Genomic DNA, 19,981 nt, shown 5'->3' on the forward strand with positions numbered 1-19,981 from the left:
AATAATCCAGTTATATAAATGTAAATAATTGCGTAATTGATAAAAAGTATTTCAGATTGCTGCGGCATGCATGGTGTGTGTGGGAAAGATTAATGTGACCGATACACTCCTAACATGGCAACTATGTTTGAGCTTTAACGTTTATTGTACAGTGACGTTTTCTGCGGGTGTTTGGATGCATACTTTGAGTTTGTTGTGTCATGATTTGAGAATACTCTCTGCGTACGTTCTCCACCAATTATAGCTAAAATGGATGGAATTATCATTACACCGCCCGAATGTTATCAGAAATCAGCGGGCAAATGTAACTTGATAATGCCCTCATATTGCTTGACGACGGGCCATTATCACGCCCGTTGTTAGGTGACGTCACAGTGAGTGAGTTGGGTTTAACGCCGCTTTTAACAGTATTCCAGTTATATCGCGGCGTTCACAGGATAGGGTTAGGTGACGTCACGTTGAATAGTGACGTCATCTGGTTTGTTCTATGACGTTTCCATATTTGTAAAAGTGGGTCAGTGGCATTCGTGTGTGATTGCAGTAAATGTTTCAAAACCGATATTGTTGTTTCTTTTTATTTGATAAATTCCATCCATTTAAGCATAAATAACGGTAATGCTATTTTTCAGCCCTCGGTCTTTTTTCAACTGCCCTCCTTCGTCGGGCCGTTAATGGAAAACCTCGGGCTTCTGCAAATGATAATGTCCTGAAAAATAGCGTTACCCTTATAATAACGTGTTTTTACGAGTTTTGCTTCTGATGGGTATATATGAGATTGATAAATGAAATATATGTGAAAAACATCAAGTCCATGTTATTCTATGAGAAATTGTTTTCCTTGGAAAACTACCATTAGTAAATAGTTAAAGTTACACTTGCCTCTAATCATACCCAAAACTCCAATTATTTCCACGTTTTACCACACAACTGTTTTGCTGTTTGTTTGTTGTATAACGTCACACTTAGCAATATTCCAGCTATATGACGGAGGTAATATTCTTATGACAAGATTGTGTGGGCTTCACGTAAACAGAGCGAGAGCAAGTGATCTATTTAAACCAACAAATGTTGCCAATCCAATATTGCTCGAAACTGATGTTATATTTGATCACGCAATAATGAATGTATATACATATATTGTCCCTCTGTTCCTTTGAGGGTTAATTTATAAAAAAAAGTTATCAAATCTTATCAAGTATACTGGATTAATATTGATTCACTGGCGTTGTCTAACTTATTATCTAATTGTTACATCGTATTTCTCATATTCTATACCTCTCAGTGAGATATTGACCATAATTTTGCAGAATTTACTTTCAAACAACCAGCTTTGTACTGTCAGCTCATTTCCCTAAAGCACATTATCATATTGCCAATGTCAGAAAGAAGAATATACCAAACATCCTCCAAATCCTTTGGGAATAATTACAGTCAGTTTGTAATTTATTTCGCTCGAATTGATTGACATTGTGTTTTCTAGTCACAATGCTGGTAGGAATAGACAAGGGATTACATGGATACTGGTTCCGCGTTCCTTATTCGCTAGCAGAACCAGACAGATACTTAAACAGCAGACGGTCAATTTCTGAAATCAATAAAGCTTAGAAGTAGATTATACTGAGCTAGAGGGTGATAGTTGTGTCTTGTCCTCGTGCTTATTGTCATACAGATCCGACAATATTTGAGGGTATTCTCACATAGATCTGACAATTCAACATTTGAGGCTATTCTCACATAGATCTGACAATTCAACATTTGAAGGAGCATACTGTAAGGACTGACTTTGAGGTGGAACTGTCCTGGATATATTAACACCCGGTGTCCTTTGACGGGTATCGGCATATTTGGAGCGTGTTCGTGTCTTGTACTTACAGAACTTGCACAGACTAACCTTCTGGGTGCTTGATGCAGTGGACAGTGGCCAAACCTAGAATAGAACCCGAAAGAGAAAGTAATTGGTCAACAATATTCAAGGGATCAAGTTCAGCAAATGGATTTGAGACAATATACAACAGGTGTTATACTGCTTGTTTTATGATTCGTCTGTCCTTGTAGTATTCTGAATTATTCGACGTTTCAGTCTTCATTGTCAGATACTGATTACACTTCAAGGAGAAAAACTGTTTCTCTCAGAGGAACTATATATGTTCCTGAAAGAAATTCGAAGTTAGTTGTGATGCTCACGTGTGAATAACTTTATAGAACAGTTTAACCGTTGATCGGTCGATTGAAGAAAAGGAGGTTTTTAATATGGCTCCAAGGGTGGACATCCTGTTCTTGCTAGTTTTCTTTGGCCTAACATATACATGTCAAGACTGTCTGGTCAGAAGGTTGTTATCATTTCAAAATGAAGTTGTACAAGACTGCATGCTTTTCAACATGTCATCGCCTCATCATTCTGTGTGTTTTAAGCTGTGCTTAAACAACATTGCGTGTTTGGGCTTCAGTTACAGTGAAACAAGCAAGCGTTGTCATGGATATTCCATAAACATATCCGACTCTGCAGGACTACATGCAGTTCACTCTACTGGGTATCATCACTACTCTGTTCAGTGCGAAGGTACAGTATTTCAAACGTATTTCGCGCCTTACATCAAATATTGTTTACGCGAATTAATGTTACATTATCTCACAACTCACAGGAGACTTAAAACTAATATCCAAACGTTGAGTCCGGGACAGAGTCGCCCAGTACCGGATATTTACAACAAGAACCGACTTAATGAGGAGAGGATGGTCCCATTTGTGATATTACTCATTTTCATGATATTTCGGCGGCGTGGTTCGACAAGTCTAGTTTGGTCGACCCTGTTTCTACTATATATTTAGAATATACCTTCCAGCGACGTAGTCACATTATAGTGACTTACAACAGTGCTACCACCCGCGCGAATAACGTTTAAGGGATATATACGTTTTGTAACACAGTGGGGGTTAAACATGTTTTGATGCAATCATCATTAAACTTGGTATATATACCTTCTCAAGTTGGTTGGTTGGTTTGTTGTTTAACGCCGCAACCAGCAATATTCCAGCTATATGACGGCGGTCTGTAAAATAATCAAGTCTGGACCAGACAATCCAGTGATTAATATCATGAACATCGATCCATGCAATTGGGATCGATGACATGCATCAAGCAAGTCAGCGAGCCTGACCTCCCTATCCCGTTAGTCGCCTCTTACGAGAATAAGCCCATTTCGGAAAGTTTTTCGAAAACAAGGTTATATATCCTTTTCGGTTTCGGAGGCATACTTACCACTGGAAATTTATGTGTCTTAACAAATCCTACCATATCACAGAAACATGTAAATTACATCTGTATCGGAGATCAAGGTCAGATTTGAAGTACTTTGAAATGTACTTGCATCAGTCTTTCTCTTGAATATGGTACTGTTACAATTATACGACGTGGCCTTTGGGAATTCTTTTGTCACATACTTTGACGACCCGATGAAGATTCCGGGGTAGAATAGGTCTTCAGACACCCATGCTTTCCGTAAAAGGCGACTATGTTTGTCGTAAAAGGCGACTAACGGGATCGGGTGGTCTGGCTCGCTGACTTGGTTGATGCATGTCATCGATCCAAATTGCGTGGATCGATGCTCATGACATCAATCACTGGATTGTCTGGTCCAGACTCAATTATTTACCGACCGCCGTCATATAGCTGGAATATTGCTGAGTGCGGCGTTAAACAACAAACCATCAACCAACCAACCAACATGCTTTGACATGGTCAAATATATATTAGATATAAAAAAATATTAACATAAAGGGTTTGATAATTGTCGGACATGTCCATGTAGTTGTTGAGTAGCGTTTTGACCTGATTCAATAGCAAGTATCACTTAAATGAAAGTGAATTAAGTTTGGCCTTGGACCTGACATGCTCTTGTTTAATAATGACAAAAATGTTTGTCCCACAAATTAACTGAAATCAACCTTTGTCACATATTAGCATTGCGGATGCGTTGCGTGTTCTTGTCTGCTAGGAAACGAGATGGTGTCTGGTCCTAACATTTTACCGTTCTCAGCTAGATTTCTGTAATGAAACAGATGACGGTTTAAAGGTTTCATAAACTTTAAAGTGAATTTCGGTATAACAAAAGGAATGACTACTCTTCACGTGGTCAATATGCGAAAACAAGGACACTCGGACCCAACCCCTGGGGTGGTCTGACCAGACCGAGGCCGCATTGACCTCGTCAAGTGTAATTATTTGTATATTGTTTGATAACGCAGTCAGAAAAAGCAGCAAAATCACAATCGCATGCAAATTATCGAGTCTAAACCTGGAAAATAAAACAACGACCAATGTCACTGGGGCACGATGTTACGTCATCAAGCCTGACCCTATACCCAGCCAGTTCTCATGGCGTTTAGGGAGTGCTTGGTATCTATAATTATTCTTACCTGGGGTACCATGGACCTTCAGCGACAGATATACCTTACACGGCGGTAATAGGAAACATTGCTCTACATGCTTATCTATACTCAACAACAAAAGTTCCTGTGACACCAATATTTTAGTGTATTTTTCAAACAAGTAAAGTTTGGTTTTCAATATTGTAGTACATGTATGGAATCAAGTCACAAAAACGCAACTGCTACAGAAAAGCATGCATTCCATGCAAAAGTTGACTTTTATGCAAGCCCCTTGCATTTCACTCCCCAAGAATGTGTATAAAAACATGTGCGTTAACGGGAGTCCAAATGCATTGGTTAGCATCGTGCTTACAACAACCACTCAGAAACAACAAAATTACGCAATTATTCAATATTACGAAATGCCAGGCCTGTCAGAAAATGAGCGTCCGCGAGCCATTGGTATGCTTGAAGCAGGATCGAGTTAACGTGATGTTGCAAAACAAATTTAACGTCCACAGAAACACCATTTGGTGTTTATGGCAACGTTGGCAACAGACGAATGCAGTCAGAGACCCTACTCGGAGTTGCAGGCCACGCGTAACCAATAATCTACAAGACAACTGGATTCGAACAACACACCTACGAAATCGATTCCAGCCAGCAACAGTGACTGCGAGAAGCATCCCTGGCCTTCGACGAATATCTTCACAAACCGTACGTCGCCGCATCAGATGTGCAGGGATTATCGCCAGAAGACCCGCCACACGTCCCATTTTGACAGGAAACCACCGTCAAGCACGTCTACAGTTGTGCAGACAGCGTCTACGCTGGACGGCCATGCACTGGGGACAAGTTCTATTCACTGATGAGTCTCGTTTTCACCTTAGCCACACCGATGGACGGATTCGACTGTACCGACGTCGAGGTGAACGTTACGTCAATCATTGTGTCATGGAAGAAGATCGGTTCGGGGGCGGCAGCGTTATGGTATGGGTTGGGATTACAGAAAGACAGAGGACCCGTTTGATGGCGGTAGAGGGAAATCTCAATGGACAGCGCTACCGCGACGAGATCATGGACCAGGCATTACCTTTCAACATGACAACGCCCGGCCTCATATTGCTCGCCTTGTTCAGGGTTCTCTTCAACAAAACAACGTGAATGTCATCCCCTGGCCAGCTCGCTCCGCTGATCCCTCACCAATCGAGCACATGTGGGATGAGATGTCAACCACGTGTTCCACAGACACTCCAGGAACTTCGAAACATTCTCCAGCAGATATGGACAGATATCCCACAGGACTTGTGCGACGCCTGGTCCATTCCATGAGACGAAGATGTGTTGCTTGCATCGCAACCAGAGGTGGGCACACACGCTATTGATTTGTAAATTGACATTTTTTTTCATGTTTTTTTATGAAATCACGCATTTTCTGAAGTCAGTATGGCAAATTAAACCATTTGAACGCTTACAGGAATCTTTTATCTGTTGCAAACCGAAATTGTTTCAGATTTGGTAAAAAACATAACTTTGCATTAAATCTTATTCAATGTCACAGGAACTTTTGTTGTTCAGTATATATGTCTTCAAGGGAGTATTTACTTGGTATTCTGTTAATTCAGAGAACACTATTTTGAATTGTTGATCCAACACGACGAATTGTTTCTATTTCAGGTAGGGTTATCTCGAGCAAGGAGTGCATTCTGATAGATTCAACTACATCACATCAAACAACACATCTCCAAACCCCTTCAACAACATCTACAACCCCTACAATATCTGCAACCACCACCGCAGGAACATATACAACGAAGACTCCAACAACACATTTCACCCCTTCGACCTCAACCACAACCACTACCAATGCAGCATCCTCAACCACAACCACTCTAACATCTATCGCAACTCCAACAACCACTACGACCCCAGATACAACGATTCTAACAACAGCTACCACCCCTTCGACCTCAACCACAACCACTACCAATGCAACATCCTCAACCACAACCACTCCAACATCTCTCGCAACTCCAACAACCACTAACACCCCTACGACCGCTACCGCAACCACTACCACCCCTATATCATTCACCACAGCCACTCAAACTACAACCACCCCTGCGACTTCCACTCCAACAACCACTCCAACAACCACAACTACCACTACGACCCCCACCACAACTACTTCCACCACTACCACCCCTGCGACTTCCACCACAACCACTCCAACAACCACAACTACCACTACGACCCCAACAACAACTTCTTCCACCACTACCACCACTACGACCTCCACCAGAACCATAACTTCCACCAGTAGGCCCCTCGCAGGAGGCCCTCGTGGTCGCGGCTTCCCAAGGGGCTAACTGTCTGTTTGGCTGCGATAGACATGATATTAAGCATGAAATAAAACTACATTCAGTCCGTCTGGTTAAGCTGCAGCTTACTGATATTGTTTCTATGGACTTGTGATCTAAACAAATTGATAGGGGCGTCGGCTTCGTGTCCACCGACTTACTGTTGGTAGGATCTTTAGATTGTGACCTTCTTCGCATTTTGACAATAACCTATCCGGGATTCATTGTCTGTATCTATGTTAACTGAAACATGATTATTCAATATCGACAGAAGGTTATGGTGTTTAAAACAAATTACAACATATCCACGTACCGTGTCATTCATTTGAGTGTGATTTCTATACCCTTCATGCAGTACTGCTAGAAACTACAGTAAACAACGGTTTTAACGAACTCAAAGGGACCACTAATTTTAGTTCGTTATAACCGTTGTTCGTTATAAGCATATATACAGCATAACTAAAGCAAATTGTAGGGACAAAAAAGTAAGTTCGTTATATCCGTCAGCTCGTTATAAGCTTGTTCGTTATAACCGTAGTTTACTGTACATGTACATGTATCACATCCGTGTATATGTATTCACAAATTGTCAATAAAAACACAAAAACTTCACGCGAACAAACGTGATGGTGGCCTTTCGGACGTCCTGTTTAGACCGGGTTCCATTTACTTAGTAATATAAGTGTTACTTTTTCTTGCTCCTGTACTAGATTGTCTTCGGTTCCATGTCATTAACATTCTGTGTTTCTTTAATGATAACTGGTAGATAAATCCATATAAGTGGCACTTAAATATTCACCATTGTTTACGTTAATTTAAGTGTTTACCTGACATTTGTTCAATAAGTATAATCTTCAGTATTTATAATTAGTCCCTCAATAGTACGCGTTTTATTTAAAAATGCCACTGTTCTTGTTATTTTTCTGTATCATAATTGATGTCTGGTGTCATTGCAGGAAGCTTGCACGTGTAATACTTTCAACATTTTATGAAGAACAAGGTTCAGTCATTGTAAATTTAGCAAAACCGGTTTGATATGTACGTATTTGATCTGACTTGAGGGTGCATACGAGCCTATGTCCAATAGCGAATCGCATGTCATCGTCAGCGCCATTTTATACACCGTTTTGTTTTGATAAACATGGAATAAAACCTACTTGTAATTTATGTTTACGATTTACTTTGAGCGACAATGAACCGATTTGTAACAAACTTCGCCTTCTGTTGTTATTAAACTGCCTATGTGGCTATCGAAGACTTTTGCCTACATTCATATTCGCGTTTGGGATCCCAGAAACGATCTGACAGATGTATATCAGTTTTTTAGTTATCCCGTGGACATGACTGAACAAGTCGGTTATTGGAAAGGGATACTGTGGTCCAATTGGACTTGTCTCCGACGTAACACTTAACATTGCATTTTACAACAATCTCGCATTCCAAAAATGAAGTCAACAAGTCAATCTTTGATGACTCATATTTATCTATATACGTCAGGCACACAACACACACATTCCAAACTGTCCCATATCCCATACAATTAGCAAAGTAGAGATATTTTCATGTTTCAGGGGTCATCTTGAATATTTCAAAATGCCCAAAGATGACAGAGGGTCATCCTGCAATTAAAAAAATACCCCCTATTTCTTGGTGGAGAGAAACTATCCATTTCTCTGCCGAACTATAATAGTCCCACTTTATGTCATCGCTGAAGTTATTTACAAGCGGGGAGCACTTGTCTTATGTGTCGCAATTCGCTGTGCAGAGTTACGTCGCTTAGGGCACGCAAGGGTTTGTAGGTGTCGCCAAATTGGAACACGTCTGACACTTGCATCATTTCATCATTCCCAAATTAAGGTGACACTCGCTGATGCATGTATAACTGGAATTCTGTTCAAAACGGTGCTAAACCCAACTCACTCACATGATTGCTATCGGGTTATATTTTGTCTCCATATCATATTGTTTCATCCCGGAAAAAACTTTTACATTTATCTTGTATCCTTTAGAAACATTTTAGGACGTATTTTCACCGTAATTCATCATGAGTGAGTGAGTGAGTTAAAATTTAACGTCGCATCGGCATTATTTCAGCCATATAGCGACGAGACCAAGATAATATATTTACAATTTAGTTATTAATGCAACTTTTCATTGAAATACAAGTTGTGAAACATATTTCAGAATAATATATTTAGAAACAATTTATGAAACATATTTGAGCATAACAAGATTATACAGTTTTAAAACACGGGCTATAGGCCACCAGTAACCAAAGCTAGGCCACCTAACTGGGGATCATAGGGACTTACAGTACCTCTGCGTACTGCATGATACCCCAGCAGGATTTACGTCATCACTTTAGCTACTGGTGGTTGTGAACAATACTAGCCAATATAAAAAAATACTCAGCAATGAATTGGCTTGAAAACACTGGTTGATGATAGTTACGTCGATTATGATAGGATTTCGTGTCACACAGGGGGACAATAATTTTACGACTTTGAAACGAAGACATGGAGAATTTCTAAACTTCTAAACAATACGATGAAATCTCAAGAACCTTTTATGTCCACGTTACGCTATATTTCGAACACAGTGTATTGTGGTTTGTTGCATTTTGGTTTGTTGCATTCTTTATGGTAGTATAATTAACACGATTCTATTTTATACTAATGCTCATTAATAATATAATATGGACATATTAACATCAATCATGATTTGGGAATGGGATCGGTAGAACTGGAAGATTCGATCTCTGTGTCCCACAGCGGGACATGATGACTCTCAGGGGAGAGTGAGTGAGTTTGGTTTTACGCCGATTTTAGCAATATTCCAGCAATATCAGGGCGGGGGACACCAGAAATGGGCTTCAGGGAAGACATTCTGGATGCGTACCTAGAGACCGTATTCTGGTGCAATCGGACCGGACTTCATCCTCAAAGATGATAACGCACGACTCCAGGGTCGTTGATGATTACTCAGAACAGGTGACCATTGTCCGAATGAAGTGGCCAGCCCTGTCACCAGACCTCAATGAGCTGCAGATGCCCTCTCAAGACGCCCTGTCCTTCCGGCAACTCTCCAGTAACTCGGCAATTCTCTTTCTGAAGAGTGAGTGAGTGAGTGAATGAGTGAGGTTTTACGCCATTTTGAGCAATATTCCAGCAATATCACGGCGGGGGCGATGGGCTTCACACATCGTACCTATCTCGGGAATCGAACCCGGGTCGTCGGCGAGACGAGCGAATGTTTAAACCACTAGCCCCTTCTGAAGAGAGAACCACCCAGATGCCAGGCTTTGATCGCATTATGTGGATCGCATGTACGTGCTACTGAAAGTTGTTTTGGGTGACAATGAATTTGTTTTCATGACTTTTTGACGTTTTAGTTTTATTCAGACACTCTTATTTTGACGAGTGATTGGACTTATTATTGGTCACATGTCGTTTGTTGTCATTGTGTGACACATGACAACGGACTTTGTTAATTAAACACTTCTTCACAGTGTCTATGGCAATTTCAACAGAGGCACACAATTTGACACATTACCTTAAAAGGGGATATCCTATGCAAACTTTGCGTAGTATTTCTCATAAATGTGTCATAAGTTCCACATGTGCAGCTTCTTCTTACAAGAAGTTCACAAGTTCATAATTCACCGATCTCGTCTAGTTTCTTAACAATATGAAACATTTCAATTTCCCTATCAAATGGTGAGTAGTAGACATATTACAGAGTGAACGATAAACTCGCATATGTGCCCACAGCCCACACTGACTCGCCCACGACGTAAACAGTAATGGCGACCAACGGAGTTCCCGGCCAAGCCTACATGAGTGAGTTTATCAGCGTTACTAGCCGAATCAAAATGACTATAAACAACATCATCATCATACACAGGAATATCGGCATCCATTTTTTACAATTTCACAGAAACAAGTCGGCCCGACATCTAAGTACATGCCCCATCCACTCCCTAGGACCAGACATCTTTTTGAAGATCCAGAGCAGAAGACGGTATCTCAACTAAAGCATAACATTATTAGCAGGAACGCCTTCCACAGAATAGTCTGTATCCGAAAACAAAGACTTCAGAAAGAATAGAATAAAGGGAGGGTGCAAATATGGACAGAGTGAGATTTTCCCCTCTACGTTTAAACTTACAAAGTTTTTTATTAACGTGTATGGATTTTATCACACTAAGTGTGATCCTAACACTTTGGATGTTCCATACTACATGTATACCTCCTACACTAAGAACAGGGTATCATGGAACAGATGTGAATGTTTAGCTATACTAATATGTACTAATATATACTTAAACTGATACCCTGTGAAATTGCTCCCAGACAAACACTTATTGAATAACGAACTCCGTTCCAGTATCCCCCGCCAAGAAGTAATAACGCTGACAATGTGTCACAGTACATGATATTACGATGGATCAACATTTCTGATGTCGTTTACGGTACCTACGCTTTGCGAAATATCACTGTAATGCTGTATCAGACCAGAAGATATGAATGAGACTCAATTCGAAACTGCCAAGTGTATGTTTATTGCCTGGGTGTTATCAACAGCAAGATCACACATGACCTTCTGGCATCTTGAGAGCCGGGGTTGTCGGCTTGTTTTCATATACTTCATGTTAAAAAACCTCTGGTGCAAATTGTTCCACGTCAATGACAAATATATCATATATAATAAGAATGAATGCTTAACAGATTCTTATTTTCCATGACGTATGTATATACATCACCGACCTCGTACAACTATCTCCAAACGAAGGCGTTGCCTCTTAATTGATTCATAGTAAAATATTCTTATGGATTTAACTATTTCCATTGTATGTGAAATCCATATATACTACCAAGCGGCTGGCCCAAATGGTTTTTACTGATATTGAACATAAAATTAGTAAATATTACTCTGTTCATGATATATTATTACATGCGATTTTGATACTGGAACAGAAACTCTAAGTGATTTTACATGTGTTTCAAGTCAGATATTACCATACAGATATATGAGAGTATGCTGTTGAAGACGTTGATATTTCAGATGTATTAGATGGACTCATCATTCCAGCAGAGAGGACGTATGATGATACGGGGAGTCGAATGCACGTTCCCGACTTTATCATGATCAATTTATGAATCACTATCAAATAGTGATAATACCAGCTGTTCGCAAAAAGGGGAGCGTACCCTGCCCCAGCGATGGCACCCGTCACAAACACATGCAAAGGCAAGTCAACTGTCGACCTGAAAAAAACATAGGAACTTATGGTACAAGCCAAAATAGAGAACTGTATAGGACACCGTTTTCGTCACTGATGCGTCAAATTTGGAAATGTCCCCCACATGTCTACCAAAAAGCGTTTTGATGCCTTGAATGTTGTATTCGTGATCGAACAACTTTTGAGCAAGAGTCGTATGACATTTAATTTAAGACATAAGGAGGAAAAGTACTTATTCAACATAAATGGGATTTGCAGAAAATAATAACATGGAAATATCAATTGAAAGGTCGTAAGCCTTATCGACTATGTACCAGCACCATTCATCTGAATATCCTAACATATATTTTCAATTGTATTGCAAAACATGTTAAACCAATCCTATCAGACGCTCATACTGCTATACTACTCATATTGAGCTAGTTGTCCTGTTGATAGCCTCCAATGTCATCTTGCTGATACCGGAATACAATGAAGACAATCCCAAGGACTCCACGTGTAAAATCAGACTCAGAAGAGTGTGTATGCATAGGGCAAAAAGGAGTGGGACTAAAACCAATTCTCGTTATTTTATGCACGTCTTAACTATTGTGATACATTACCTTTGTCAACATTTCTGGTTTTACGTTTTACATTTGAATATTATCTTCACTTTATTTAAGCTATATACATTGTCCTGGCTATAGGTTCTGTTCCATAAAGATTTACCATAAACTACCTTATATTAACATTTAAAAAATTAATCAAACAAGAAAACAGCGTTATCAATATGCCCCGTCACGGGGCACAAGAGGAATTTATTGTAAATCTAGGAGTGAATAATATGGAGGTTAACTATACAAAAGAGTCATATATACATATTAACAAGAGATAGACACTCGGGTCGCTATGTCATCAGAAGAATGTATTAATGTGAACTTAATACACGCAAACCGTCTTCTCTAGAATTTGTATGGCACCAATATTCGTCCTCAGTCTCGACAAGTATCTTTTAGATAATTTATGCTTATAGAGTTTCATTCATGTAACTTAAGTAGTTTCTGAGAAAACCTGTCCCAATTGCGGACACTTTGCATTAAGTAAAATAACAAGGCAGACAATAATTAAGGGCAGATAGAGTGCAAAAAAATAATTTACAGCTCCAAGTTTCGAACTCAGTCCTGACATGTATCCCTACAATAAGCAAAGCAAATCTTCATCCATGTAACTTCAGTGGTTTCTGAGAAACATTGTCGCCATTTCACGCAGTATGCACTAAGTTGACAGCATGGCGCAAGGGCCATAACTCTGTAAAAAAAAAGAATTATGACACTAATTTTCGAACTCATTTCCGATCGTGACCAGTAACACCAGTGTGTAAACTTTCATTTCTCTAACTTGAACAGTATTTGACGAAATGTTTCCCCATTTAGAAGCGGTGAGACGAACTCCGTTCCAATTTTCCCCGCCACGAAGTAATAACGCTGACAATGTGTCACATTGTATTACGATGGATCAACATTTCAGATGTCGTTTACTGTACCTACGCTTTGCCCAATATCACTGCAATGATGTGTCAGACCAGAAGATATAAATGAGACTCAATTCGAAACAGCCAAGTGTATGTTTATTGCTTGGGTGTTATCAACAGCAAGAACACATATGACCTTCTAGCATCTTGAGGGCCGGGATAGTCGGCTTGTTTTAATATGGTCCATGCAAAAAAAGCTCTGGTGCGAGTTGTTCCACGTCAATGACAAATATATCATATATGATAACAATGAATGCTTCACAGATTCTTATGTTCCATGACGCACGTGACCCGTGAAGATTCCGGGGAAGAATAGGTCTTCAGCAACCTATGCTTGTCGTAAAAGGCGACTAACGGGATCGGGTGGTCAGGCTCGCTGACTTGGTTGATGCATGTCATTGATCCCAACTGCGTGGATCGATGCTCATGATATTATTCAGTGGATTGTCTGGTCCAGACTCGAATATTTACAGACCGCCGTCATATAGCTGGAATATTGCTGAGTGCGGAGTTAAACAACAAACCAACCAACCAACCAACCATGACGTACGTACGTACGTATATACATCATCGACTTCGTACAACTATCTCCAAACGAAGGTGTTGCCTCTTAATGATTTACAGTAAAATATTCTTATGGTTTTAACTATTTTCATTGTATGTCAAATCCATTAATAATTGTGACCAAGCATGCGATAAGGCACTTTAAGGGTCGCAAATCACTTTTTGACTTTTTTACATTTTAAAGCAACAATATCTCCGGAAAACAGAAATAGATTTCACAAGCTCCAATTCATATGTATTACAGATATACATGACATCAAACATTTTGACTCGTTTTCCGACTTATAACTGTTTAAGTAAATTAATAATGGCGGTTTTTCGACATAATGTCAGGAATTGAAAGGAGACATGAATGCTGAAAGGTTTTGAAATAATGCGTTTATTACATTACGAAATAACGAGAGAAAATTAGATGTGTTTGTACAGTCCGCACACATGGAGATCTTCACTGAAGTAGGTTGACGTCAAACGTCTTTATGACGTCATAGCACAATTGTATCCTAGCACATATGAGGTGCCTTTTCTCACAATTGTTGACAAATGTTCATCGTAAGGACGATGGGACCCTAGGCACAATGTCGAACATAGAGTATGGACGAAGAATGGAACATTTCATAAACTGATGACCCAGGCGTGTTCCAAGTTGATCCATATTCACACGAATACTCCCCGTCTGATATCTGCACAGCCCAAGCAACGATGCACTCAAAGTGTTCCTCCTGAAGACATACATCTCTACATTCCCCTGGAGCATCCACAGTTGGGCCCCAGGTGTGATTGGCTGTTGTAATCGCGCTGGTAACCGAGTACTCGCTGAAACTGCTACCATACCTCTGACAGTCTGAAACAATGAGAAAACAGTTACGTTGTAACGGCAGCTAAGTAATGAGAGGAAATTCGATACTAGTTTTATTAATGATGTCATGACCTTGGTTTAACTTCACCTGATACAACATTCACGAAGAGTTCCTGTTATCCCCTTTGATGCCAAGTTAACTTTCCTGACGCACGAAGTGAAGGTTGTGCGAGAATTGCGGTCGCCAAGCACTGTCTTACATTAAATATTTAATTTCGCAGAGATGTATAACAGTCAATTTCCAATCCGAGGATTACAATAATCTAATTGTTGCCCGAGATTTTGTTTTAGAGTGGAACCTGAAAGTTCCCCATTTTTAACCGAGAAAGATACTGTACGATGAAACGTTTTATTTGCCATCTTTTTGATACTGCTAGTGAGGAAAATACTGCATAATATCTGAACGACACAAATATATATATATACACACACTCTTCAAACAAAAAGAAACGCACAGGTAGTATGTAGTTCATTGAACCTGACTACACAAATATATATAAATTGGATATATGTTATGGGACAATGTTGGTGGCCTGATATTCGACGAGCGGTGCGTCAAAACGCAGCCATTGTCGATTTGCAATGTCTTAAACGGCATTGTTTTCACACTTGTTCAAAAATGTCATGGAGGAAAACAGTAAAGCAAAATGCACGTGCAAGTTATGGCATTCGTAACTCGTGGTAGTGGCTATAAAAAGGCAAGCATAAGCCAATAATTTGTCATTCAATTGTCAACATGTTTCAAGCTCGAAAATGCCGAGACTCACCGCTACCGATCGGAACATCGCTACAGGACGTATCGAAAGAGGGGAATCACAGCCTATTGTTGCACGCCATTTCAACGTCCACCACCGCACCATTTGCCGCCTTTGGGACCGATATACACAGTTCAATTCAACTGCAGACCGTCCGAGAAAAGGCTGACCAAGAGTTACCACCCCTGCACAGAATCGCTACATTCGACTGTTCCACCTACGTCATGGCAATGCCACAGCTACGGAGACTGCAGGGCGCATCCCCGGTTTGAGGGCTGGAGTCCGACCCAGAAGACCGGTTATCGTCCCTGTTTTGACACAGATCCATCAATAGCGTTGGTGCCATACGTTACAGCCTTGGAATTTGAGACACTGGAGACGAGTGTTGTTTAGCGATGAATCACGATTTCTTCTTCACCGGCGAGATGGAAGACAACGTGTTTATCGTCGTCGAAATGATCGTTTTGCCCAACATTGTGTACGTGAATTCAACAATTTCAGTGGCGGTAGTGTCATGGTGTGGGGGGCCATATCCTACACCACGAGATCTGACTAGGTTGTGGTTCAGGCAAATTTGACAGCAATTCGTTACATGAATCAAATTCTTCAACCTCACCTTCTTCCAATCATTGACCGCAAGAGGAGGCTGTTTCAACGGGACAACGCTCCACCGCACACACCTCGTGTCACAGTAGAATACCTTCATAATGCCAACATCAACGGCTTGTCCTGGCGGTCAAGATCTCCGGATCTAAACCCAATCGAACACCTCTGGGATGAACTCGATCGACGTGTATCTCAACGTCAGAACACTCCGCAGACATTCCAAAAACTGGCCACCGCGTTACAAGCAGAATGGCGCAGAATTCCGCGGGACAGAATGCGTACACTTATCCCGTCAGTGCCGAGGAGATCGGAGCCGTGATTGCTGCCCGGGGCGGTCACACGAGTTCAGCGCAACCTTGTGGCCTTATGTGACATGACAATAAACAGTTTGCAATGCCTTTGTACAACGACAACATGTGATTATCGAGATCCCAAATTTCAAATTTGTATCTATGATATTAAATTAAATATATCGACTTTATTAGGTACAGTAAATTTACTAAAAATCTACCTGTGCGTTTCTTTTTTTAAAGAGTATATATCAAATTCTATAATCTTCAGAGGTTCGGGACAATTTGCCAATAATGAAATCAAGTGTCGTCGGACCTTTACAGGACTACCTCTTTGCAATTATGTGAACTTTGGGGGGTAAGACATTTGGCATCCTCAGGGTCACCAATTGTGCTCCACATCGTGCTGATCTGATTCTTTTTGTGTTTGCATCGGACATTCAGTTCGGATTAGCAAAACCAAAAACAAAGAAATTTGGCAAATAATGTCTGTAAAAGTCATTTCAGGCGTGTAGATAAACATCGGGTGTTTTCCACCATATTTGGCGATACATGCACGCCTCCTTGATGGCAAACTTTTGATTAACTTGCGTATGGTTGCCCTTGGTCTTGCCCGCCATTTCGCCTGAAGAGCTTCCTCAAGCTCGGCCACGTTTGCAGGTGCTAGGTCTCTCTCATCCAGAAATGCTCTATTAGGGACATGTCAGGGACCTTAGCTGGTCAGTCAAATGTCCTAAACCCTCTCGTCGGAGATAATCGGTGACTACATGGGCGCGATGTGGTCTGTCACTGTCATCCTTCAAATTTCTGCCCATAATTCTAGCGAATGGAACACAACAGGACGTATCGCAGTCAAATGTCCATTCACCATAACCAAATCAAATCGCCAGTATGATACTGGCCCATATGACACAACCGTGCATATACCTATCACGGAAAAGAATTGTTGTCCTGGCATTCGCTCGCCGCTTCGTGGCCAACGATTTCTGCCATCTGTGAATCGGAGGCAAAAAAATTGATGCGTCTGTAAACATGGTGTAACGCCATTGGCGCACAGCCCGTCCATGGTGTTGTCCAGCCACAGTTCGCCATTTTGACTTCCTATTGAGAAACTGTCTCGGAGGCATTTATTACCGCATGCTCAGCTCAATTGCGTCGTGATTGTGAGTTCCCCTTTTAACGCATATGCACCACGTGCTGTTCATGCATGATGTAAAATGTCATTGTCATTAATTAGAAGTTGCTTTCAGATGAAACGCCACGGTATGCAATTTGTTATGTCAAATACAAATTAAATAAGTTTAAATAAATCAAACACTGAAAAAAAGTATTATAAACAATTATTTTTTTATGATATCGGAGATGTACGCATGCTTCTTTAGTGTGTGGAATGTATCGTAATTATACAATTAATAACGAATAAAATATAAAATATGCCCAAAACACTTTTGTTATGTGATTTTTTCAGAATGAATCGTATACGGTTCATATTACAGAAGTATAGACATGAAAAATCGACAATTAATTCAAGATTTAAAACATGTTCCAACAAATGAGTACTTCGAAAATCGTATCTGATTAAACACGAACTGTTTACATCTCCTCACGTATATATCCTCAAATACACTTCGGAAACACAATGAATGTTCCACAAAGAGGTGAGGTGGGTATAACATCATGTTCAAAATTGTTGCACTTATATAGCGACGTGTCTGTTGCTGCATTTATTATTCCGAACTATACTGCTGGCCCACTGACATACCACGCCACAGTTTAACATACTCCTATCAGACACACTGTGCTGCCTCCGAGCCGGACAGTAATGTTGTAACCCCTTGATGCCAAATGCCATGCATGCCGACATTATTATTTACATTTACAGCGTTACTCACTAATGGATCAGGAGCTACTTACACACAACACAGGCCATATTTGATGCATCGTAACTCAGCCCAGTCATACACGAGCAGCTGCCGCCGTAGCACGTAGATTCACGAACGTCACAGTCACCATCGTGGTTGCACGAGCTTCCGAATATTCGAGGACCGCCATGTGTAGAAAGAACCAGATCTGACAAAGATGAAATAAGTTTTGTTTTCAAGAATATCGAGAAATGAAGTACTCTCTGCCTAAACTAAATATGTATAATCTCTGGAGTACATGTGTCTTGTTGATCTGATTTGCTTAGATTTGTTTAATACACAATCACAACGCTGAAGGTCATAGGCATTCAGTCAGTAAGGGACCGCCTCCGTGGTCTAGTGGTAGAGCGTCCGCCCGCAGAGCGGAAGGTCCGTGTTTCGATCCCCGGCCGCGTCATACCAAAAGATGTTAAAAGATGGTACTTGTTGTTACCCTGTCTGGCGCTCGGCATTAAGGGGCTAAAACAAGGACTGGTCGGCTCGGAGTCAGTATACTGTGTCTGAGTGGGGTATTCATGTTAAACTGCGGCATGATATCTGAGTGAGCTAGCACTATAAATCGGCATCAGTCCGGACTAGTACAAGCAGCCACACACACACGTGCATGCACGTCGCTATATAAGAGCAATAATCTTGGACGCGACGTTAAACCCAATTTCACCTCACCTCACCTCACCTCAGTCAGTAAGTGTTGGTGTTGACATGTTGGTGTTACATCTTATACTCCTATTGCTGAATCTCATAGATTACGATTCCACAATTGTTTTACACAACATAATTGCTTCAGGTATAAATGTGAAATTGCCATATGTCATATTAATACACATAAACAGGAGGTATAAAGCAGATACACCAACAGATGATGTTAATTCTCAAAGAAAAATTATTATGTGAACTTTCAATACCTGGCCACATATTGTAGTACTCCACGACCGACGATTCAGGTTCATCAGTGGCCTGTAGATCGTCGTTGATGTAGGTACTGTAGCCTCGACAGTAAGAAGAGAAAGAGCTATACTGGAAACTCTTGCAACCTGATCTTCGAGAACACTCCCACAGGCAGGAAACGCGGTCTGTTGTTGTGGTAGTCCACATGGATCCACTGATGATTCCGCCACGGGAAGCAGACCTCAGTGTGTATGAACATGCATCTTTGCTCTGACATGACTTCAGAATTACCATAAAAAAGATGCAATAGTTCAACTTCATCATATATAAGGTGACCGATGATATCTCTCTCACTTACAAGTTATAGTAGCGCTACGGGATGAAATCAGTTCTCATCCAACCTGTACCCCATATATATACTTTCTTAACTCCCTATGTCATGAACGTTTTTAAATGGGTGTCATTTAAAACCAAGTGAGTTGACTGTAAACATTTCTGTTCATGCAATCCTTTCAAAGACGCATGTTTTATCCTATGCAGGATTAGCCATGAGTGTATTCTTTCAAAATATGAAACTAATATTCACTCACAACCACTTAAGAAGACATTTTGGCAAAATT

At 40.6% G+C, this 19,981-nt stretch overlaps 2 protein-coding genes across 2 annotated transcripts; one reads left to right on the plus strand and one right to left on the minus strand.

Moving 5' to 3' along the window:
• Window positions 1–1,485: 1,485 nt before the first annotated feature.
• On the plus strand, window positions 1,486–6,415 carry LOC125371938 (myb-like protein M). The gene is made up of 3 exons (XM_048380636.1): window positions 1,486–1,491; window positions 2,507–2,560; window positions 6,050–6,415. Exons 1-3 carry the CDS (start codon window positions 1,486–1,488, stop codon window positions 6,413–6,415), a joined length of 426 nt encoding a protein of 141 aa, XP_048236593.1.
• Window positions 6,416–14,488: 8,073 nt separating this feature from the next.
• Window positions 14,489–19,716, minus strand: LOC124149093. Its single transcript, XM_046520465.2, has 3 exons — window positions 19,379–19,716; window positions 18,466–18,621; window positions 14,489–14,885 (listed from the first exon to the last, which is right to left on the minus strand). Exons 1-3 carry the CDS (start codon window positions 19,683–19,685, stop codon window positions 14,611–14,613), a joined length of 738 nt encoding a protein of 245 aa, XP_046376421.2. The 5' UTR covers window positions 19,686–19,716; the 3' UTR covers window positions 14,489–14,610.
• Window positions 19,717–19,981: the final 265 nt, after the last annotated feature.

The sequence above is a fragment of the Haliotis rufescens genome, unplaced genomic scaffold, assembly GCF_023055435.1.
Source record: "Haliotis rufescens isolate VD_foot unplaced genomic scaffold, xgHalRufe1.0.p SCAF_32, whole genome shotgun sequence".
NCBI lineage: Eukaryota > Metazoa > Mollusca > Gastropoda > Lepetellida > Haliotidae > Haliotis > Haliotis rufescens.

Excerpts from the sequence above, each read along its gene's own strand:
- LOC125371938 (XM_048380636.1), top strand. Across the intron at positions 2,561-6,049 it reads CTACTCTGTTCAGTGCGAAG|GGTTATCTCGAGCAAGGAGT; the intron begins GTACAGTATTTC and ends TATTTCAGGTAG.
- LOC124149093 (XM_046520465.2), bottom strand. The coding sequence starts at position 19,685 with ATGATGAAGTTGAACTATTGCATCTTTTTTATGGTAATTCTGAAGTCA. Across the intron at positions 18,622-19,378 it reads GTACTACAATATGTGGCCAG|ATCTGGTTCTTTCTACACAT; the intron begins GTATTGAAAGTT and ends CATCTTTGTCAG. Across the intron at positions 14,886-18,465 it reads AAATATGGCCTGTGTTGTGT|ACTGTCAGAGGTATGGTAGC; the intron begins GTAAGTAGCTCC and ends TCATTGTTTCAG.